General features: G+C 40.1%; 1 protein-coding gene across 1 annotated transcript; it reads right to left on the reverse strand.

Moving 5' to 3' along the window:
- Positions 1-81: 81 nt before the first annotated feature.
- PSKH1 (protein serine kinase H1) lies at positions 82-25,082 on the reverse strand. The gene is made up of 3 exons (XM_007421073.4): positions 24,959-25,082; positions 20,795-21,813; positions 82-6,084 (listed from the first exon to the last, which is right to left on the reverse strand). Exons 2-3 carry the CDS (start codon positions 21,713-21,715, stop codon positions 5,767-5,769), a joined length of 1,239 nt encoding a protein of 412 aa, XP_007421135.1. The 5' UTR covers positions 21,716-21,813; positions 24,959-25,082; the 3' UTR covers positions 82-5,766.

The following is a 25,082-nucleotide window of genomic DNA, read 5'->3' on the forward strand; positions in this document are numbered from 1 at the left end:
TTTGGCATCTCTTAACTATTGGCAAAATAGATCCACATAGAAGCCACTTTGTCCAGATGTGGGCTGTATTCTATTCTTTAATTATCTGATCAGACAACAACAACCACAAAAGCAAGTTTTAGAAATATTAACCCTGGAAAATACAGAAAATAGGAGACAGTTTAAGAAATTTTGTCCCATCTCACAGGATTTGACAAAGCATATTACAATACATAGGAGCCACAACCAGTCCTCTCTCTTTCATTCATATAACTAATTAAAGCAAGCTCCGAAACTGGTGTTCCCCAAACTCCTTAATATGGCCTGCAGGCCACTCCAAAAACTGCTGTCTAATTGTAGGTTTGATGGACAGGAGAAATTATTGAATACAGGAAGAATATTCGAATTAGCTACAACTACTTTAAAACAATTGCGTTTATCCTAATCTCATCCACCAACCTGAGTTCAAAAGTGCAGGTTCCCACTTGAAAAAGCCTGCCCTTTAATTAGAGCATTTATTGCAACCACGCCCAACAAAAAGAACGCCACCAATCCGTGAGGATCAACATTTTACTGAATAAAAGGTTACATTTACAAATTTTAAAAACAGACTGAATACACAAAATAAATAATTCCATACACTAATTTCAACATTACAGGTTAACTGTCATGCATCAAATCACCCTCTAAAAAAGTAGAGATTCCATAGTGTAAAAAAAGCCCCAAAGGCACCACGGACAAAAATCACAGATATGAATACTTGAGAGGAAGAAGGGAGGGGGCACACTGACCTATGAAAAAGAGAGAACTCAGGTTCTAGGAACAATTCTTTTTAACAATTTGGATGTTGTTGGGGTGGGAAGAAGTATCTGTGAAGTCAGACTCAGTTCCTTGGAGGACTTCCAAAAGATGCTGTAGGGCCAAAAGTGACGTATTCATAGCACACAGATATGGGCAGGAAGGCAGCAAGATACAGCCAAGGGCTGCTGGAGTACAGAATATTTGGAAAGTACCCCCCCCATCCCACTTGTCTGAAAGGAATAACTTGTCATGCTGGTATAAAAAACATTTTCTATGTTGGGTTCCAGACAACCCTGAGGTTCTCTGAAAGTCTATCAAGCATTAATTGGTGACCAAAACTGTAATAGTTCTCAATAAAATGGCCAGTCCCTCCCTGCTGAGCAATCCCATCATTGTACAGCTGCTAAGAGGCATCTCTAGGCACTCTGTACACAGAATTAGTAGTTTGGCCAGCTACTACTGCTCAGGATATTCCCATCAGAAAGCTGCCCCATCCTCCTGTCTACTCGGGTACTTCAGTGAATCTACAGGACTTCCTTCCTAAGGCAGATGGTTTGGAAAAGAAAGCTTGCTGAACCAAACTGAGAAAAAGCAAAAGCAGTTGCAGGCAACAGAGCTTTCCCCCAGGGGAACCTATCCAAGGGTGAATTTCACATTTTTTATATAGTTTCTGCTTCCATGTTAGATGGGGCCCAAAGTGACACCCAAAAGTTCAAAATTGCCACTGAGATTTGTAATGGTTTTTGCCCTCCTTTGAACAAAGGAGGCCCTTCTGTCACATCAAACTTCTTTCAACACACTGAATTTCAACAGCAGTTTGTAGCACAACACAGAGAGAAAGGGAACTGGTTTGGACTTATTAAGTATGCATCACCAGTGAAGTGGTTCTTTGGACTGTAGACTAGTTTGTAATTTAATCCTGGGTTTCCAAGAAGAGTGACTGAGTGGTTTAAATAAGGCACTAACTGGCAGAATAGCATCTGTATCAATCTTGAGATAAAGGCAACTTTCTGAAAGTATTGGCAAAATTACTGATGTGGAATTATGCATCTGATTCCATTCCCAAATGCTTTTTCCTGGTGTTCTCCAGGTTGCAGAACTCTATTTACAAAGACTTGAAGAACACAAGTCTACTTTAACTCCATCTTCACCCCACACTTATTCATCAAAGCTGAAACTTCCACTTATAGCAATCCTAGTCATTCACTGAACAAGATAGGAACATTTAAAGGCCAACCTTGGCATTAGGGCAGAAACAGGAGGTTTGCTGAAAATGATATCCTATTGTCAACTCTCCACTAGCTGCAGTTCCCCAAAATGGCCACTTCCGGCAGGGAAATCCATGCTGCGACATTGGTGCACCATGGACTAGTAAGCAGCGGAAGGTTGTGGCCCTCATTGTAAGAAGTCTCGGAATCTGCAAGAATCTCTTCCAGGCAATACTTCCATGAGAAGTGCAGCTTTTGCTGGCTTGTGAATTGCAGTCACAGTACATTTCCACATTTGGATCCTCCTCCACTGCGGAATAAAGTCATTAAGAAGCCAGAAGTGTTAAAGCACCGTCTTGTGACTCAGTGGAAATGTTGGGAAATGTTGGAACTTGTGGTTCATATGAAATGTTGGGAAATGTTGAAATGTGGCTCATAAGAAATGTTGTAAAATTATTGGGATAGGATAAAGTGCAAGAGTTCCTGGATCAAAGAAAGGGTTGACAGTTTAAAGGTACAACAGCCCCAACCCTTAATAATTAGAGTGCATGATAAAAACTAAATATCCGGACATTATGGAATATATAGATGCCTGGCTCCAGACTGCCCTCTTTTAATTACTCTCCTAGAAAAAGATCTCATGATTCTTCCTACTTGTCAGTAATATGACACTTCTTATTGCCAACCTTTGTGTAAGTGTGACTAGTCCAATGAGCACTTAGAAAGTGGCAGGAAGAGACTGACATAAAGGACCTGCCAACATTCAAATAAAAAGCTTAAAAAGAAAATATTTCTAATGGCACAACCTGGACAGAAGTGGCTTCTAATCTATACCACATTTAGGTCTTCAGAGTCCCATTGATAGCAAACTAGAACATAACCCCAAATTTGCATTCTTTCTCCAATGGACAGATGGATTTCAGACCAGTGAAGTTGTTCACTGGTTGTATTTTTTTAACACAGTATTGCTAAGTTCCAGTATATTTACAATGTTTAGTTTTTCCAAGAGTGAGAAAAGGGGGCAGTGCAAGGCACAAACTAATCTCAAGATCTGGAGAGGAGAGAACTCAATGGTTGCTATTACATACACATAATAAATCAACTCAGCAGCTAAACACCAAAATGAATTAGAACAGGAGAGGAAGAAGCATGGATTAAGAGTTATGCTGCATCCAGGATAACCATCCATGATTTTTCTTGTCTTAGAATTATGGCATGCATTTAAAAAGAAACACTCCAATTTGTGAATGGTTTGCTTATCATTATAGTGGGCTAAGCATGCTACAATTAGGCATCCTTCACAGAAATCTCTCACCTCTATGCTTAGATAATATTGATCTCCATGGGCAACCAGTGGGTCAAAAATGGTACCTCTCTTTCAAATTGGCATCTTATCCAGAAGGAATGCAGCAAAAAAGAGTTCAAGAAATCTCTAGCCCACACCTAAGTATCTTCTGAAGAGTCAAATAAATACCGCAAAGGCCAATATGAAATTTGGTGTGGCCCAAGAGACAATAGCTAGCAAAATATGATTTAACTGCCAGCTAAGGTTCAATAAAACAATGATAGGATATGAAGTCAAGCATTAATGGAGACTTGCACTAATTAATCCAAGAGGCAAGAGTATCCTGAACCACTAGATGGCACCCTGGCCTGAGAAACCAGTTCTACACAAGGTGTGTCCAGAACAGGAATAGAGATAAATCAGAAGTGGAGTAATGCATGCTTAAGTGTATGTAAAAGTTAAGTTGCAGAGACACTTCTAGAATCATCACTCACTGGGGTAAGAACTTATCTTTATGCTCATAAAATATGATGGCACTTAACTGCCCAACATGATAAAACCACCTGAATATCAAGACTGATGAAATGCTAAACTTTAAACTGCTGGCTAATTATCTTCAAAGAAATATTTATTGGGACAAATAAAGTTACACTGCAAAACAGGATGTGCCAGAGGGTGCAAGTAGTTGGTTTCTGTTAAAAGGCACATTTAACTGTCTAGGCCACAATTCCAACCCGGAAAAGGACAGAGTAAGATCTATTGAGGACTAGCTCAACCAAATACTATTTTGACTGACACAGAGAATTAAAAGCGTATCTGGATTGTTATTTTCAAAGCTAGGATAAACTGCTCAGAAGCTCCAGATGGTCTTTTCACCAGCCTTTGCTTCACATGGCAGTTTTCCTATACTGCAGAATGAGGTAGCAGAATTCATTGTACTACTTCACAATGCAGGCAGGGGGTGCCACTTTGAATCCACTCCCCCTTCCTGCAGCTATCCCTTTGCTAATAGAAAACTAGTACCTCAGAAGGTTCTCTCCTAATGTGCTAACTTTGTGCAGGGAGATGCATTTTCCACATGGAACCATTAAAACTTGACTCTACACACTGTTTAAAATTAAATGATTAATGCTATATTCAAAATTCCAACACTTTATTTGGCTATATAATTATACCAGGCCTAACCAAGGCTAGAAGAATTCAACTCTCCTTCAAGTTGGTTAATGACTTTGGACATTTATTCTGGTAACGTGCAAGTTTTCTTGTTATAATCATTTGCATTGCTTCATCTGACTTGACTGAAAACATGGCTATGGTAGGATTACCTCTTTTGCTCTTGGACTTTTTGCTTGCAGCCACACAAAAAGTTAAAACAAAAAGTGGGTTAATCCATGGGGGTCTGTGCAGCATAGATTATTTTTGGATCTCATTAAACTATGCAAGTTAATGATTCTAAGCTGTATTCTCTGCACATTCTACAGGCAGACATAACAGTTGCTTAACCCCAGTCAAGCTTCAACCATAACATTTGATGAGAGACTTCTACTGCTCATTTTGTCATTGTAATAGGACATACTAGTACGCATAAGATGTTGGAAGACAAAAGGAAGTCGTTAAGGTTCTTGCAGTCTCTGGCAATACTGAATACTGATCCACATCCTGCAACTTTGGCTGACTTGGAATGATAGCTGGGATGATAATAATTTATCCCAACATTAGATGAAAAAACAAAATGGAGATCAAAGCAATGCTACAAAATACATAGGAGGCAAGAAGGAAGAACAAAGCTCATCCCTTACCATTTCCAGCTAAATGGCGGCCAAGATCTAGAGAACTCCCCATCCCCACCCCCCGCCTGACCATTTTAAATATTACTAGAATCTCTAGAAAAATGTTTAGGTCACTGCAAGAGGTTGCACAGATAAAGAACATTTGCCATCCCTTTGTGCACTAGTGGAAGTGCCTTGAGCACCTCCAGGTGATTCCAGATCTTAAGCAAGCGGGCCTGGTGCTTACTCTTATACATATCTACACAGAAGTCAGCCCCATTAATTTAATCAAGCTTATTCCCAGGTAAGTGGGCAGAGGACTGCATTCTAAATCTCTCAGCCATCAGACTCTGTGCCAACAACAATTGACTTTTGTCATAAATAAGTAGGGGTAGCAAGGACTTTAAATTGGGTAAGGGCTCTCTCTTCCATGTGTTTCCAGTATTTCAGGCCATCAGTTCAGGACTTGGCCCAGGGTGGGTCAAAAACAGACTTTCCTAATTTCCCCTCATGGCAGAGATACTGTACTGACTCTGCCCAGCTACGGCATTCTCCTAAGGGCATCAGTATCCCAAAATATCCATTTCTTTCAAGACAGAAAGGTAGACAGAGGCTGAACTTTCAGAGAAGAAATAAGGCAGCTGGAACACTTAGCGGGCACCCTGCAGAACATGCCCCAGTGTCAAAAAGAAAAAAGTGAAGAAGGCAGACTCTTGCTGGATTGTCAGCCATTGTACTGTTGCTGATAGCGCAAGTTCAATTCTCGTAGTTCCCTCTCCCGCACCCGTCGGGACTTGTTGGATTTGGTGGACCGGCTGGAACGGGTAGACTGAGCTGATTTGGTGCTTTGGCAACGAGATGATGCCCTCTTGAGGAGGTTCTGAGAGATGGAACGGTGCAGGTTCTTCATGGAAGAAGAGGCGGCCATGCTCACCACCCAGGGATGCTTTAAGGCTTGAAGTGCTGTCATCCGGTCGCTAGGATCCACAGTTAGCAGACGGTCAATGAAATCTTTAGCAAGGTTGGACACACTGGGCCAGGGCTGAAAATTAAGGAGAAACAAAACATTAATTGTGATTTTAGTTACAAATATATCACTGGGTTAAAGTTGACAAGAAGCAAACTAACTTGTTTTTCTTTAAATACGGAGTTTTCTCCTTTGTACTTGCAAGCGCCACACCATTTGCTCTAAGTATTCCTTTGGCCACAGTGTTCCTATGAATTGGTTGAAGATCACTGGATTTTCTCTGCCCAAACAATTCCCAGGCACAACCACTGCAAATTGTAGCTCCAGGGGTGGAGTAAAAAATCAATTGGGATTGAGAATGGGATTCCGGCTATACTGTGGTATCAATGGAAATTCATTGACACCTGAGATAGGGGTTTTTTTTTTAATTTGTTTCATATCCACATGAGTGGTCTCTCAGTGCTCCTCCCAATCACAGAAATCACCTGCCAATTACACTCATACACAATTTATACTACCTGAGCTGAAAGTTGGTTTTGTTTCTACACAGCACAAATTCATTTCCAGAGCCAGAAGTGCCAAAACAGGAAAAGAAGTACCACTGGGCTACTGAAACTTCACATTTGTACAGAACCTTGATGAAACATAACTCTAATCTATTGTTTAATAAACTCTATCATAATTCTTGGCATTACACAATATCCAATATAAGAATTTGTTTCAGCTTCAAGAATTTGGTACGGCCTTCTATCCACAAACAGGAAAACAATTTCCTATTCAGGACTGTTAACAGTTACATTTCCCTTTTTAATCTAGATTTTGTATCTAAACAGAACAGAACAGAACAGGACTGAGCCAATTTCCAAATGTGTGTTTTTAGTTAGAAATTGATACTAGGCCAGCTCACATAATGCTAGAATGCTAAATTAAAATCATCATCATCAAATAATCAATGCTAATATTTAATGTTATTTTAACCAACCCTTATTATTTTAACCAAACTGTGAAGCAACTCTTGAATAGGGAACTGGGACAGCCGGCAATAAATTATCATCTTCAGCTTGACAAGCGAGTCAGCATTACCAGCTCAGCTAAGGGGAGCTAAATAGGAACAAACTCTCAAACAACAAGGAATTGGATTTCTTATCCTTTCAATTACTCTGCCACCATCCGAAATGGTGAGCAGAGAGCACTAGTAATTAGAAATCTCTTCTAGTCAGCAAACACAAATTGGTTTATTGATCTGTTTATCTTGCTGGAGGCTTCACCTGCTGTACGGTATGTATCTTTGGCTTGATTTAATTAAGCTACCCTTCTGAAGGGAAGAGAAAAAAAATACCCTATTGAGGTTAGAAGTGAAATGAGCTTACTAGGTTCTTTGCCTACTGCCCATTAGAATGACCAGTTTCATCTTCTATGATGAAATTAGAGGAACATGGCAAACTTGCCACAGAATCTCAATCTCATGAGCTGAATATTATTTATATTTATTTATTTTTCAGTATTTGCTCAAGGAGAGATAAATTAGATGTAACGTTAAAACCTGCATTTGAATTTTATTCTCAGGATATCACTTAAATTTCAAGCAAGAAAAAAACCCAAGGTGAGTGGCAAGCAGCAGCTTCAAGGACAGGAAAGTGGGTGGGCTCATCTCCCTCCCCTTGAATCCTAAACCAAATGAGACACCCCCCCCCACTGCTGCTGCTAAGAGAATCCAAAGATGTACTCAGTATTACCATTCGTTTAGCCTTCCAAGTATTTTCAAGCAAAGAAGGGCAAGTCACTAAGAGAATCAGACTGGGAAGGTGGTCATAGATTTTAGAGTGAAAATTCTATCTGATATTTTTCATCAGCACAAAGAAGAACCCATTATCATAAACACTTTTATTTATCAGGAAGAGGCTGTATTGCATAAATAGACTGAACTGAGTCCTGAAAAAAAGGTCCACTGAGTTAGCCATGACATATAGTTTGCTTGCATATGCTTAGCCTAAGATTCAAGCACACGAGTTTCTTCCATGAGCATTACGGGAATGGCTATAGCTCGATGGTGGAGCACATGACCCACAAATGGAATGACTGTGCAGTCATTGGCTGTGTTTACATCTAACACTATGTCAGGCTGTTTTAATCATGGTTTGCTGAAGGTACCACAGTGGTTTCATCTGCCCATAATATAAGCTATAACGAACAGGTTTATGTATTACATTATATCAAAAGCCAATAAATGAGCTCATACATTCCAGATATGTACAGGTAGCGGTTCATTTCAGTGAAGGAAGCCATGTCATAGTAATTTGTTGCATTTGTTTTCTAAACAGAACATTTATACTTCCCCTACAAGTTCTCCTGGAATACTTGTTTTGTTCTGGGTCCAGATTGTTTGTGGATACAACAGCAATCTACTATGAGGCAAACTGCGTCATAGGTCTGCCACCTGTTTAGTATTATTCTAGCGCTACTGACATACTGTACAATTTCCTCTGACACTGCATTAAAGTCCATGCCTGAAGCACTGCAACTCTTGCATGGAAGGAAACTTTTGTAATTGCGCAAGATCACAACATTCTTGATCAATCCAACTCTAAGCCTTGCTGTGAACTAAATGTAAGGCTGCTTTACTGGAAAGTGGATGATCATCATTCCAAATGAGAAAAATGAGTTAATGTCCACTGTAGCCCAAGGGAACTTCTTGAATGGCAAGAAGAAACATGAATATAATCCTACAACAAACTCCTAAGAAGCAGGACTTGTCACCAGAATTTTTCAATCTTGTTTTTAATTTTCAGCTGAAAAAGAAAATTAAAAAAATTAAAAAAAATAAAATCTTAGCCACTCATCTGTCTTAAAAACACGACTAAGGACATTTGGTCCACAAGGAATTTTCCACATCAAAAAAGTTATTTTCCCCACTTTCCCCAGTGAACATGTCATTTGAAATTTTCACTATAACCTGAAATATTCTAACATACATACTGGAACCGTATCCTGAACAGTTACCGAAATGATGATGATGATGTAGTAATATATTAAATTTATTTCCCATCCTACTCCCAAGAACTTTGAGTGTTCTTCATCTTCATTCTTTTCATCTCAAGCACAAAGTCAGGCACATTGCTGCAAACCTGTCCAACAGTGACATTCAAACTGCAAGATGTGTTTTGCTCCAGTGCAGAGATAGTAGAACAAGCCTCAGCTCAAGAATAATAGCCTGGATCCTTCAGAAATAAATATGTTGTAACAAAAGCAAACATATGGGCTGAGTTCATGCAGCTCACTAAACCCAGGTTAACAAAACATGATTGTTGTGTCCACATAACATGTAATGTCCCTCAAAATAAATCATAATATGGCTTAATAAGATGGCCTAGATCATACCACATGCCAATACCAATGGTTAGGTTCCAAAAGCAGAGCCACAGATTATTCAACCCCATTTTAGGCTTGCCTAGCTTGGTGTAGCTTGGAGCCTAGTCAACCATACAAGAGTTACATCCATTTGGTCTGGAGCAGGTAGATCCATAGGAAAAACCCTGCTATTTATATGTGTGAGACACCTTAAAGTTCCAATCAATAAGTAAACTGAATTCCCAAAGTTGACTTCTTTCTCCCTCTTTGTTGTTCCAAGACCAAAATATAGAACAAGCAAGCAGCAACAGTGAAAGAGCTGAATGGGGCTCCCTGCAGGTAACTGCAACAGTAGACAGAATCTATAGCTGTTGCTATAATCATTCAGAGCCTCATTAATGGGCTTTTGTGTGGAGATACTGTTCCAATAGCAAACACAAGCACCAAGGACAGAAGAGGCTTGAAATTAATTATTTTACTTGGTGATTTATACTGTGTTGACCATGCTTCTGATATTCATACTTTGGTTAGAGCTTCATAGTGATTTTCTGAAGGGCTATTTCTAGCCTTTTAAAAACAATGTAATATATTCAGTTATTCACAATCAAATAATGATATACTGGAAATTATAGCCTCCATGATTTCTGTAAATCCTTTGTTTATTCATTTGTATTTACTCTTCCACCCCTTTTTCTTATTTCTTCTTTATGTATCTTCTTTAAAATGTCATATATAGGTATACAGAAGTTGTTTTGCTTCTCCTTGTCCTTTTAGCAGAGAAAAAAGAGAGGTTCCATCACCCCTACCATTCTTCCAAGGTTTCAGAGAGGGCATGCTCCTAATTCCCCTATTGGGAAGTTAAAACTAAGAGCAGAGTTTAAAGTTGATTGAACACTGAAAAGAGTAAGGACTGCTGTTCTGTGATCATCCAATGCCCAGTTAGCTTTAAGCTACCAAGGTGCTGGATTTGGACTAGCCAGTCCTTCTCTGTCAAATGATGCATACATTTATAATATGAAATAGAGCAGGGCTTCAAGAAATTGCCATTCTATTTCAGTTTGTATGGCTGGACCACTAAAGGACTCCAAGTATAGAATCAGGCTCTGGGGAAGCACGAGCTTAAATATATTGAGCCCACGGAAACAAGCAATATTCTTGTTCTACACACCAGAGAAAAGAAATAAGCACTACTAAGGAACAGATTGCCAGTGAGATGGCGATAGTCAGCAAAAGACTTAGCAAGCTAAACAGTGCAAAGTTGCATAATATACTGCTTGGAACATTTTGAAGCTATAGCCGATATTTACAGTGGCTTAACAGGCACTATCTTGTAATAAGTCTTGTATCCATTTTGTCCAGCTCGTGTTTAACAATGCATATACAGTATTTGGAAATAAATGGCAGTAGCGTATGGTAGCCATATTATACGTCCAGAATTGTCACCAGCTATGTTAAGAACAGTCTATAGTACAAGTGACTTGGCAACATCATCCAGAATGGTTCTTTTATGTTTGCCACCCTTACTGACCTGTGAATGTTGTCAAACTTTTAACAGCCAAATAGATCAAAAATGAGATTCTCATGGAGGCTTCCCCAATCATATGTATTAAAAGGGGCAAAAAAGATTATGATATTGACATCTCGACAACTAATACTTTCATTTTTAAGACCCAAGACATCTGGTTCTTCATTTTCTTGGTAATAGTCTTTTGACAGAGAAGAGAGCTAGCCATCCATTTTCCACACAATGGAAGAATATGAAGATGTTTTGAACCTGGAATGTTTTCAAAACTGCTCTCCTCTTTCCCAGGAGTTGAGAAGATAATAACTTGGTTTCAGTAAACAGAACTTCCAAAGATGATCTTAAAGTATAAGGAGGTAGCTTTCAAATAACTGTGACACAATTTATAAATAAAACAATATATTCACATTTGCACAACACAGCTATATTTTGTAGTTAGGTCCACAAAGCCAGACAAGGAGGAACGCCTTAGCTGCAATATTAAAATATGTAGTCACAGGTCTACCCATCTAAATCATGCTCTACAGATTATTCAACCCCAAAGGGTTAAGGGAGTTAATTTATGGTTAACTCCTTCCTCTAGCCTTTGGACACAGAGGTTAGAGGTTGGAGGACTCAAGAATTAAGTCACTTTAGCAGAAATGTTTTTCTTGCTTCTTTTTTCCAGCTATATTTTTAAAAAACAGTAAATTTCAGCAAGTCAGACATGGCAAAACTGGACTGGATGTGACCAAAATAAAGGTTATTTAACCAATAAATGGAACTGGCCCCAGTTTGCCATGTCATCTGATAAGTGGTTTATCCATGGCTAGTGCCTAATTTGGGGTATTTTTTTGTACAAACCCATTTTTCTCGCCCTACGAAGATCATGATAGAAGCTGTATGAATCCTTTGGGTACTATTTATGATCAAATTTTTAACACCGTGAACTTCCTTGGTCTCTGCTAACATCATTTTACAATAGCTACCAAATCACTCTCCTAAATCAATCACCTGAAATATCTCAAAATGTTGGCTTGCCCTGGGGAGAGGGAAGTTCTGTATACATGCTGTATAATATGCAGGCAGCAAGTCATTCAACCTGTATTTATACAACCCAGCTTGTGGATACAACAGCAGGTGTTCCCAAGAACCAACAGCAAGAAACTTCCTTGGCACAAATAACTATCTGCACAATTTTACCAATCAGCACTGATCACTTGATTAAATCAATTCTCAGGTTTCAGAAGAAGTCTGCCAATCCTCCAGAACAGAATTTAAGTCCAAGTAACAACAAAACAAAATAAAAACCTAATTGGGAAACATGTCTGTGAACTCAGCACTGGCACTCTCCCAATAAAGGAAGAGGTAGGAGTCAAAGTGACTCATTTACATCAGTTGCACATAGACTGAAACATGCACACCAAATATGCGGGGGTGGAGGAGGATAGAGGGGAGACAAACCAAAGGCAGCCTGGACAAATGGTTGACATACTTGAACAACCAAGGAGATAAAGTCTGGGCCATCTCTTTCCTCAACCAAAAATTTTGCCTGGTCTACAGAAGCAGTAAACTACTAAATATGCAGTAAATATTGTGAATTTAAAGCACACAGAGTTATATATTACAATATATATGGCAAATATTGATAAAGTTATGCTTATTGCAGAAATAAATTGATTATGCCATTAGGATTAAATTAATACATTATATGACAACAGAAGATGATAGAGGGACCTCTCCTCCCCAAAAAAACGGCTAAGCTTTATTAACTTTTGGAATAACGAAATAGAAAAGATGTTAAACATACATTTTGCTAATTGTATTTTGTTTTGTAGGTCTCAGTTGCTGCCATACTTAATTTCTAACAAGTTAGCAACACAGATCAGTGCCTTTTTATGCCTCTAACTCTTGCAAAGGCAAATTCACAGCACAAGGCAAAATGCAATTACAGATTTCATTGTTCCACCTTACTTCATTTTATCCATCAAATTTGCCATTATTCCTGGCATTACTTTAGCAATGCCAAATTGCTCTCGTCAGAAAACATTTTACCTGAATGTGAAAACACTGTATCTTTATGTCCTCGGTATTATGAACAAAGTCTAAAAAAGAGGCAAGAACGTGGACCGTTTCTCTGGTTCTATATGCCAGTTCATGAACTCATGTTTATGAGACACCTTCTCTTTGTCTCCTGTTTTCACAAAAAATCATCCCCAAGTACTGGAATGGTAATGAAATTATAAGACATACTTGGCATTTGACATGGTCATTTTGCTCCAGTGCTTTTCAACAAACTTATACAAACTTTATACAATACAAGATAAATGTTAAGAGCCAATTTGTCAACCCTTTCAGGTAAGCAAGTTTAGGAAATAGGAGATGCTAGAAGTCTTGGACTATGGATTAGGGCAGTGTTTCTCAACCTTGACAACTTCAAGATGTGTGGACTTCAACTCCCAGAATTCCCCCGGCCCGCATGCTGGCTGGGGAATTCTGGGAGTTAAAGTCCACACTATTACGACTCACGCATCTTAAAGTTGCCAAGGTTGAGAAACACTGGATTAGGGTATTGTAACAGAATCTTAAAAGCCTATCAAAGCCCCTCTCTACTTCAATTTATACCTAACACAATCAAGGCAGAGTTGTTTTTTCACACTTTCTACTTTCTCAAAATTCAAATATCTTTTCTATAATGGCTCAGTATTCTCCTCTTCCTTCTCTGAGTCAAACCAGCATTCTACCACCCCACTAGATTACAAAATTAAGCACAGAAATAACAAACAATTTTCTTGACAATGTCCAGTATGCGTCTGCATTTCCAGGTATATCAACCTAAATCTAAGCAACTGAAAGCAAAATAATGAGTTTTGTTGCCAGGATTAATCCCAGTTAAATCATGTTTGTTCTCATGTTCCATATGCAGTGTGCAAATTTAAATCCACAAAAGTTATTAGCCCAAATACACCCTTCTCCATCCTCATAGGAACATCTTACGTACAGGGCTTCTGATTAACTACAGCCAAGTCTTACTGATTGCAGGCAAATGGACCTGTGGCCATATCAACCTTGAGTGAGAGCAAATGCCAGTTCAGCTAGATGAATCCATGCTTCTGTGAGCATTTCTGCCCATTGCATGAGATCTGGCCACAGAAATGAAGTAATTAGATCAGCACAAAAGGGAGCAAACTACTGTATATGTACATTGGTGTGTCAGGTAATAGATAGATGCATTAAGGGCAGGGGAAAGACAAAGAATAGGAAGTAAAGAAAAGAAAGCTACAGAGCCTCACCACTGAGTCTGCATTTGTCAGGCTGACCTCAGACAGAAGCATCTTATTTCAAGCTCCATTCAATATTCCTCTTTTTAAAAAATGAAATAAAAAAGCCAGAACACACTGCCTCTTCAACCGAGCCCCTTGAGGTCACATGAAGCTTCACCATCACTTGCTCAATCTTCTCTCTATCAGGGATGCAAGAACACATTCCTTGGTAAATGGATTTCTCTTCTTCTAAGATATGGAAACCACTCTCAAGGTCCACTTAAGAGTAGAGTATTCTAGGCTCTATTTATTCAACCCCAGATTTTCATAGATTTGTTTCTTCATTCTTGCATGCACTTGAAAATTTAGCCCTTAGTGCAAAGTATCTGTAACATTAATGAAAGCAATGGCCCTCCAGCTGCTGTTGGACTCCAACCTCTATCACAGTGACTGCTGGCTAATAGGAACTGGAATCCAACCACATCTACAAAGCCACTGTCTCTCAATCCAGAATTAAAAGTATCTCACAGGAGGAGTGCCATTGTGGTAAAGCAGTCAATCTTAGATCAGAACAGATAAGACCCAGATTCCACTCCATCCTCAGCCATGAAAGCTCACTGAGTGACTTTGGGCTAGTACTAAGTCCAACAGGGTTGTTGCTATGAATGTAAAATGAGAGGCCTCCATGTAAGACAGCTTGGGCATCTAGAGGGAAACTGGAATATAAAAAAACTTAACTAAAAAATGGGCACAACTTATATATGATTTTCAGGTTATACCACACTGGACTACATTTTATTCATGAGTTGCATTAGAAGCAGCCGGCATAACTAAGAGGGAAAATATGACACTGTATTCTAGCTTGCCCCCATTCTGCTGTAAGGAAGGAAAGGATATTCTAAACCTCCAAACAGGAATCCAGCATTTTCCTATTTTAGAGAACAAGTATAATATAGCCCTACAGGTCCAGTAAGCTCCAATCCTACTGATCCAATTATGGTTACGCTACCTTCTGCAAACAATGCACCATAACCATAACTTTAGACCCTAATGGCCAAAAGGGCAGCTAGCATAGTACAGCAGAAGTTAAGGTGTTAGAAATGGACTGGAGAGACCTAAATGGACTTGATCAATGACTTGACTTGGAGTTAGTCATTCTCAGCAACTTGCCTGAGTCTGATATATGGATATAACTAGGAAGACCCCCATATAAGCTACTTTAAGCATTCAGAGAAAAAGTGGGTTTTAAATGCTACAATAATTCATGGCAGATGGTTGCAACCCACTACTTTACTTGGAGGTGTGTTCAACACCATAGAAAGGAAGATAAAGGTAAGCAAGGGTAGCTGAAAACATAGTAGCAGGGAACAATCTCAACAGTTGGCCTTCTGATAACAAGCTTCATGACTGGCAGCGCTCATCACAGTGGCCATTATGGGAGAACAGCTATGCTGTGAAAGTACTATGATGTGTGCTCTAAAAAAAATTTGAAGTTGGCCTTAAAAGATTATCTCTCCAGTTTAAGGATCTGAGATTCTAAGTGTGTTAGAAACATGTTTATTTTGGCTATGGTGTCTTGCTTGTAGAATTCCACAGATTTCATCTTCCCTTGTGACTGGGTTCAGCAAATAGCTTAGGACAATTATCATCAGATGTGTGGCCATGGGAATACAAAGGTGGTTAGGACTCAACACAAAGACTTGTTCTGTAGTGGAATTTCCCCCTCTACGGAGGTTAGAACAGAATCCTCTTTACAGTGCTTCAGAGGAACAAGAAGAACATTTTTGTTTCATTGAACATTTAATAATGTTTCATGTCACTCTCTACTTTTATATACATTTTACATAAAGGTTTTTTCTCCTATGTTTCATCTTATCTTTACTACCTTATCACTTTGTGCTAAAAGGCAGAGGGTGATTTATGAGTATCCTAAAGAAACTCTCATTCTCTTTGATTTCTACATTGCAAACCCATACAGGGTCTATTCTTTAGAAAGCCATACCAGATCAAATAAGGCTTAGTCTTAGACACATGGGCATTTGGCTGATCTTCAGAATGATTGCTCTAACTTTTCTTTTTATACAATATCAATGCAATGTTGTAAGCCACTGTGAAATGAAAGACAAGGTAAACACATCTTAAATAAATGAAATAACCAGCCAGCAACTTTAAGATGGAAGTATCATTGCATTCAAACACTAAAATATGCACAAAAGGCATGCACAATTCTCACTCAGATCAACATACTTAAATACTGAAGCATGCTTTTTTTAAAAAAAAAGACTTGGTGATGTCTAACTTTCATTTAGAGACACATGATAAATGGGCAGCCATACAAACTGAATACAGTGGTACCTCGGGATACGAACTTAATGCGTTCTGTGACTCTGGGCGTATCCCAAGTTGATCGTAACCCGACGCAAATTTCCCCATAGGGTTCAATGTAAATCCGGTTAATCCGTTCCGCCCTCCGAATTTGGTCGCACCCCGAAGCAAATTTTCCCATAAGGTTCAATGTAATTACTGTTAATCCGTTCTGGCGACCGCGGACCATGCGTCAGGGGCGGGAGAACGGCCGGGCGCCGCGCAGTGCGGTGGGAAAAAGGCCGGGCGCCGCACTGCGCGAGAACGGACGGGCGCGGCGGGAGAACGGACGGGCGCCACGCGGCGGGAGAACGGGCGGGCGCCACGCGGCGGGAGAACGGCCGGGCGCCACGCGGCGGGAGAATGGCTGGGCGCCGCGCGGCGCAGCGGGAAAACGGCCACGGACCACGTGTCAGGGGTGGAAAAATGGCCGTGGACCACGTGTCAGGGCAGAAAAATGACCGTACCCCGAGGTGGAGTTCGCACATCGAGGTAAATTTTTCCGGCCGGAGCTGTTCGTAACCCGAAAAGTTAGTAGAGGCGTTCGTATCCCGAGGTACCACTGTACTGTAAATAAATGAAATATGAAACTAGACTCTTTATTTCTATACCCAGTTCTGCTTCTTCACATGGCATGCTGACACTGCATATTCAAAACATGCTGTTTTCCATCAGGACTGAAAATCATGAATATAACTTCTTAACTTATTTTAGATCGTATCCACTGGAGAGAACCTGAAGAAGTCAGAGCATGATGCTAGAATGTTTTCCTGAGAGAAATGCAAATGCAATGTCTCTTGGAAGCTGGTTAGATGAAAAGGCAGCCTTGGTTTATTCATACTATGTTATCTTTTCCAAAAATTTTACAATGGTGTAGGCGTTTGGATTACACCACCCAGTAATGTCAATAAGTCATCAGTGATGCACAATAACATGTTCTAGGCAACATCTACACCAAAACCTTTTGAAGTGTGTTCTGTGTCAAGGTGTATTAAATCTCAAAACAAATGGAGGTGGTATTCATTGGAAACAAAAAAGTGTTGTGAGTCACAAAGCAACAGGGAGGGAGTGACATTAGTGGACCATTTTCCCAAGCAAGCCAACAAAAATAAATGAGAAATTTCAGCCACTGTTCCAAGCAGATGATGCATCCTCTGCTTTTTGAATGATGGGGAAAAGTTTATAAAGTAAAATTGCATTTTGCTTCCACTTACTTCATAGCTACCCTGAGAAACATTCCAGATAGGTCTTCTTCACATTTTAGTTTCAGGAATTCAGAAAAAACAAATCCTGAATTAAAAGGAAAGACAGGACCAATTCATTACCTTTATTTTTGGTTTACCTTCCTCTAAGCTTAATGTGTTGTACCCAGTCTTTTCCTCTTAATATCTTTATTAAATACAGGTAGTCTTCACTTAACAACCACAATAGGGACCAGAAAATTGGCTGTTAAGTGGAGCGATTGTTAAGTGAATTGGACCTGATTCTACAACATTTTTTTGTAGTGGTCATTAAGTGAATCACATGGATCCCCATTGATTTTGCTTGCCAGAAGCTGGCTGGGAAGGTCGCAAATGGAAATCATGTGATCCCGGAATGCTGGTCCATTGTAAGTGTGAGCTGGTTGCCGAGTGCTTGGATCATGATCACATGACTGTGGGGGTGCCGGGACGGTTGTAACTTCAGGCACCGGTCATAAGTCATTTTTTTTAGCACCATTGTAACTTTGAATGGTCACTAAATGAATGGTTGTTAAGTGAGGATTACATGTAACAAGCAAGGAACTGGCAAGGTTTAATAGTGACCATTCAAGGTCACTATTAAAGTGTCAATGAGTTTCACACTTCCTGAGAAACCAGGCCTCTCTATCCCTAACAGTCTTGCAAAACATAATGCCTTTCAGACAATATTGGGCTATAACTGCATACATTCCAACCAGCTTCTGCTTTTGTGGGAGAAGGCAGGAAGACAGCTTCTAAAGAAAAGACAGGCAAACTCAACTAGAACCACAACAGAACCACTGAGCTTTCATATCAGCAAGCACAGAGGAAGTTTAAGGTTTGCAGACATAAAAAAAAGAGGCTCATAAATCAAATCTAGATGTTACAAAACATCCTAATGAGAATTCAGCACATTCAAAACCACACAATATTCAGTGTTAATTAGAAAAGAAAAATGTAAAATGGAATGAGTGAGTGAGTGAGTGAAATGGAATATCCTGGAGGATGACATAATAGAGCTGTGTACTGGAGCACTTCAGTTAAAAGCTGTGGAAACACCGCAGCATGCTATTCAAGTTCCACTTACACTTTATAATATTTAGCATTTATTGAGTGAGTTTGGGTCTTTAAAACATTCTGTGTGATTGTGAGGACTGAAACTGGGAGGGCTGGAAAAAAGAGCCTGAAACCAGATGTTACAGGATGCAGGACTGAGAAACAAGTGGCCAGAAGTCTATTACCATGCAAGGATAGGAGAAAAAAACACAAGATTTAAAGAGGGCTTGATACTGCAGCAGCTTATCATCATTAGGGCTTCTTGTATCTGCAATACAGTATAAGCAACTTACCTATCCAAGTTCCCAAACAATGATTTCTTGCTGAGCTTTGGGTGAAAATCTAAGGGGACAGTCTTAAAACAAAGGCTAGCTGTTCAAGACTGGTTGCAAAAGTCAACAGCATCATGTCCTGCTATTTTGAGATGTGAAATACATGAAAATTGTAGTAAGCCTTAAAACTTGTACATGAAAGTTAAAAAATACAGGCGCCCCCCCCCCCCACGCAACTTTTCACAAAAGCCCAGCCACTCCCTGTGATGTGGCCCCATTCACAAATTAGACAAAGATACAGGCAGCTAATTTTGGGATACTTCTTGAGATTTTATTATCAATCAGAAGTGTGCAGAGTGATAGGATATATTTCTACAAACCATTTGACTTCTCATCTGGAATCACCAGAGATATCAGAAAGAGCTTTTCTGCTATGTACCCTGAAAGATTTTTCTACAGCAAAACAAAGCCTTCTGCTTATTTAGCTAAGCCCTGATAAAGCAAAGAAGCTGCAGGAGCAGGGGAAAAGACAATTAGTTCCTAACAAATAAATTGAGCTGATCCTGCTCTGATAAGCACTGCAACGCAGGAAGCTAACATCATCAGAAGTGCTTGTAGTTTCTCTCCAGGCTGCATTAATTTTCACTCCTTGACCATCAACTATATATCATGCAGGAGCTAAAGAATAATAATTAGAGCAGTTGAGGTCAGCAGGACCTGAATGAGTTATTAGTGTACCGTGCCCATTGATCGCTTAATAGCCTCTTGAAAACAGACCCTCTACTTCAAGAATGGAACCACACTGGTAAGCTATCTGCTGCTGTACTGTCAGGCAGTGACTGCAACAGCTAGCTGTCAGATTTTTCTTGTCAATCTAAATGTCGATTTTCATTTCTCTGTCAACAGGCTCAGCAATTTTAGGTTCAGATTTGAGCACAGCCTCATTTTTGAAAGGCCACTCTTTTTGAAGGAGGGGGAAAGGAGAAAACCCCCTGCTGTTCAAATGCTTCTGTGATGCAAGATCTCAGCCTGAGAATTTTTCCTCACAAAAAGCGCATAGGAAGTCAACTCTGTAATCCAGATCAGGAGAGGAACAGGGAACAACCAAACAATAACCCTTGAAAAGATATTAAACATTATGCCAGGTTGTATGGAGCACCAAACTAGAATTTAGCATTGCCTACAGACAACCTTCTGAAAACCTGGGAGAACATTTGGGCTGGACACTCTTCTTTCTGCATGCTAAGAAGACGACTCTTAATAAATTGTGCTTTCCCTTCTTCCATTCTTGGCTGATCATTATGAACTAAACAGGAATCGTGATTTAAAAACAATCTTTCTTGCCAATCGCTAAGAAAGTCAGTAACCAATTCTTTTAAATCAGAGTTTTGATTTACAAACACAAAATGTGGAAAGCTAAATTAAGTTGGGCAAAATTCTTCTTCTGGCTCTCCAGTAGAAGAGAGGGGAATGGACAGTGCAGAAATCTGAGGCTTCACTTAGGTTTGCAAAAAATTGAAGAGTTGTTTTTTTTGTTTGTTGTTACATGCAAATACAATTTAGTGGGAAAAACCTGAAAATCAACTCCTGAATCTAAGAAAAGAGAGACAAACTCAATGTTCCTAGAGGAGATAGGCTTTTCAAAACAAAGCAATTCAGAAAAAGTAGATTATCCCCAACAGTCATCCCCTTTAAGAAGTGCTTCAAATATTGAAGGCGTCACTGCAATAAAATTAGAGGAGGCACTATTCCTCTACTCACCTCCCCCGAGTAACTGTATTTTCCTTTCAGAATTTGCCGATACAAGCGGGTGCGGTTATCATCCTCAAAAGGCATAGTCCCACTTAGTAGGATGTACGAGATCACCCCAAGCGCCCACATGTCCACAGAGTTAGTATAAGGCTTTCTGACCAAGATCTCTGGGGCAATATACTCTGGTGTCCCACAGGTAGTCTTCATTAAGCAGTCATCTCCTTTCTTCCGAGCACTCGCCAGCCCAAAATCTGTGATCATTATTTTAGAATCCATACCTGGGTGATAATAGAGCAAGTTCTCTGGCTTCAAGTCTCTATGAGTTATGCCCAATGTATGCAAGTATTTAACGCCATCCAGTACCATCTGTAACACTCGGGTAGCATCTCTTTCTGTGAAAGACCCTTTAGCAATAATACGATCAAACAATTCGCCTCCTGTGGCCAGTTCCATCACCATGTAGACACGTTCCTGAGTCTCAAAAACTTCAATGAGTTGGATGATGTTGGTATGCCGCACTCGGCGTAACACGCACAGCTCTGATTCGCATACTTCTCTCCCCTCACGGTATTTGGTCTCTATCAACTTGATTGCATAAGGTTGTTTGGTAGCTTTGTGCTCCACTCGTACCACACGACTAAAGCTACCTCGGCCAATCAGAGCTTTGATATCATACTTGGCTGTCACTCTGGGATCAAATTTGGCCCGGTACTTTGCCACTCTGTTTTTGCGGGGCTCTGGCTGTTCCACATATGGATTGGTGTGACATGGAGGAGAAGGAATAGTAGATTTGATGGCATCTCCATCACCTTTGATGAAATGCTTATATATGTCAGTTTTATAACCAGTGTATGGCTCAACCTTTTTAACGAGATCCAAATGAACATCCTTGGGAGGCTCGGGAAGTACTTTGCTAGTCCCACAGCCCATCACTGAATGGTACTAGTCATCCATCAAAATGGTCTCCCAGAATAGCACCACAGCAACCATATCTGGAACAATTCCAACCATTGCAACATCCCAAGAAGCTGAAGAGAAAGAGAGAACAATCAATGTGCTTGCTCAAGTTAATGTTCCTTCCCATTCTGCATCTAGGCTCAGTTCAAACATCCAGAACTTTTCAGAAATATCAAAAATGCTGTAGCCAAAAAATATCCAGTTTCTATGGCTAGAAAGCATTAGGGTTTCAATGTTAATAATACCTGTTCTGGGAATTATTATGGTTTAAAATTGGAGCTGGAGTTGAAGCAGCCCCCCTCCTTACAACAGTTTAGGAAAGGAGTCCCCAAACTTTTCAGTTCATCGATCCCTTCATGAAGTTTCATATTCTTCATTGACCCCCAAACATCATATGAAAACAATTTAATAAATACTACTTTAACTAATAGTACTACAAATAATAATAATAACAATAATAATAATGGATAGTCCCATCAATCATTGAGGGTCAGCTTTAACTATTTTGTTTAGGAGAAGGCTTAGAATCTACCTTTTTAGATAGGTAGTTTATAGTTTAGAAAATTTTAGTCTTTAGTTTTAACTAACTATTTTAAAGTTTTCTGAATTTTATACACACACGTCTATGTGTATGTGTTTATAAATCACCTAAAGCCACAGGAATGGACAACCAATATATTTATAAATATATACAGTGAACAGTAGTTAATACATTAATGAACAACAGATTTCCAAGAAATTATTAACAGATCATATCTCTCATTTAAAAATCTTCAGGACATGCTTGGAAGATGGAGCTGTGCATCATAAGCCCTCTTGAAGTTTTGCTTGCTAATGCAAACAGGAGAGAAGGAAGATGAGAATAAAGGAAACTGGTACTTTAGAATGTTTAAAGGACTATGCACCATCATCTAATCAAAAAGCTAACAAGGCTATTATAATTATAATAATCAATTACTTAATGCACTCCATGTGGATCTTAGAACTGTATAATACCAGTCAGATTTCCTAGACTTAGTTTTAACTACATTTCCCTTGAAAGTGTGCCTTTGTCCAGAACTCACACACACTTCCTAGGGCAAACTAAACTTGTATATTTTGATATATAACATACAGGTAGTCCTTGTTTAGCAACTGCCTCTTTAAGCAACCACTTGCAGTAATAACAATGATGAAAAAGTAACTTTGCAACCAATCCTCGCATTTACGACCCTTGCAGGTCTATAAAGCAAAGGAAAGCTGAAGTAAGATCATAAGCACAGTCACAGTTTCACTTAGCGATTGCTTCACTTAACTACCAAGTTGCTGGTCCCAAATGTGGTCGCAAATGAGGACTACCAGTATAAGCCAGCAACATACAATTCTGAGGTTTGAAAAGCTGCAGCACGCAATGTCTATTTACCCACATATTTATGAAAATATGTTCTTCATAAAAAAATGTAGATGTGCCAAATAGTCTAATGATCACAGGGGTATTAATTAAAGTATCTATGAAGAGTCATGACTTTTAACCACAGATAAACATTCTTCATATTTATCAACAGTTTTGTGCAATACAGGCAGCCTGAAAAACAGCCACTGCCCTATTTCTGGTAAAGCAAAACTATTTGAAAGGACTATGATGGCACGGTAATTAGAGCTGCTTTTGCACATCTTAACTAGAAGTAATGTATTAATTGATTTAAATATACTTAGCTGCATGCATATAAAACAGTAGCTGAGTTTCAAACTAATACAAAGAACCCACCAAATTAAAGCGATTTCCCATCTTTCTTTGTGTGTAGCAAACTTACCCAAGGAATTTATTCCAAGGCATGTTTTTTTTTAAAGAAAACTTTTCACTTAAGACAAAGATCAGAAAGAGAATGATTGTGTAGGAAGAAACCCTCAATAACAAGAAACAAGATGTTTCTCTATCTCCTATTTTGTACATCTCGTGCTTCCTTGACACAATGAAGAAAGTAACATGTGCCCACACAGTTTTGAAGCTGAAATGTCATTTCTGTAACAGCACTTTTTTTTCTTACACAAGTAACAAGATACGCGGCATCCACAGAACCATCTTAATTTTGTATTGGATCAAAAAAGTTGGGAGATTTTTGTCTAAAACATTCATTTCCTTTTCTCCCTTGCTCAAGAATTCTTCAGCAACTGCCTGTCAGCATAAGCTAAGCTTGATTAGAACTAGCACATTCTGAATCCATGTTTGCACAACCTATTGAGCTGTGTTTACTTTAAGCATGCTTTACCCAATGAAACACATTATGAGTTTCACATGACACACTTAACCACAAACTAATTACATGGACTGGATCTGCATCACACCAAGCTAAAATGTGGTTGGCTAAGAGCGTTGCACACAAGGACAGGCCTGACACTTCACAGCAGCTTAAAAGTTGATCCATAAAAAAGAGATCAAAACTCAACAGTGAGAAACTCATTTCAACCCACAGGTCTAATGCACCGTTGCTCTAAACCAGTGTTTCTCAACCTTGGCAACTTGAAGATGTGTGGACTTCAGCTCCCAGAATTCCCCAGCCAGCAATAAAAGGTCCGGGTAGCAGGTGATGTGAAAGGATTTGCCAATGCCTGGAGTGCCACCCCAATCAGAGTTGAAAAGGCGAGGCTAGATGAACGTGGGGTCTGCCTGGGGCATATTCCTTTGACTAAAATATTGGATCTATATATTTAAAAAGCCTAAGTCTAGTCTTTTCTCCAGTGGGTATCTACCCCTCCTATTTCTCCTTTACCGATCTTCCTATCCTGCTCCCTGAAGCTCTAACTCAGCCTCCTGAAGTGCCTCTTTCCAGATGGGTTGGGCTAACACGCCAGCTGGGGATTATGGCTGCTGGAGTCCCAACACAGCTGGAAGACACGGGTTGGGGGTAGCCAGCTGTCAGAACGCGGCGCTGCATTTCCCAGACCGCTGCCTGGCGTGGAAGAACTCGCCCGTGGGAGAGGGCCGCCTGAGGGCCTGGCCTGGGAGGCCCAGCCTCGCCAGGCGCCCTACCAGAGGACAACCGAAAATGGGCCTCGCACACGGAGCAGGTAGAAAAGAAGCGCAGGCCCAGGAGCACCAAGGCGGCCAAGACCTTCCAGCCCAGCCCCGCCCCGCCCCGCCGAGGCTACGCGAGGGAGAAGGACCAGGACAGGTGCGGCGCCCCGTCCCGTCCCGTCGAGGGCCGGAACTCGTCGGGCCGCCCCGCACCGACTCACCTCAGCCCGCGGCGGGGAGGGCGCCGGGTCCAGCCCAAGCCCATAGGGGGGTTACGGCCTGGCGCTGGCGTCATGGCGTCATCAACGCGCGCGCTCGGGAACGCAACGCATGGTACGAGGCCGC

Source organism: Python bivittatus, unplaced genomic scaffold, assembly GCF_059951505.1.
Source record: "Python bivittatus isolate LINGU-HERP-01145 unplaced genomic scaffold, Pbiv_v1 ctg000190_np1212, whole genome shotgun sequence".
Classification (NCBI taxonomy): domain Eukaryota; kingdom Metazoa; phylum Chordata; class Lepidosauria; order Squamata; family Pythonidae; genus Python; species Python bivittatus.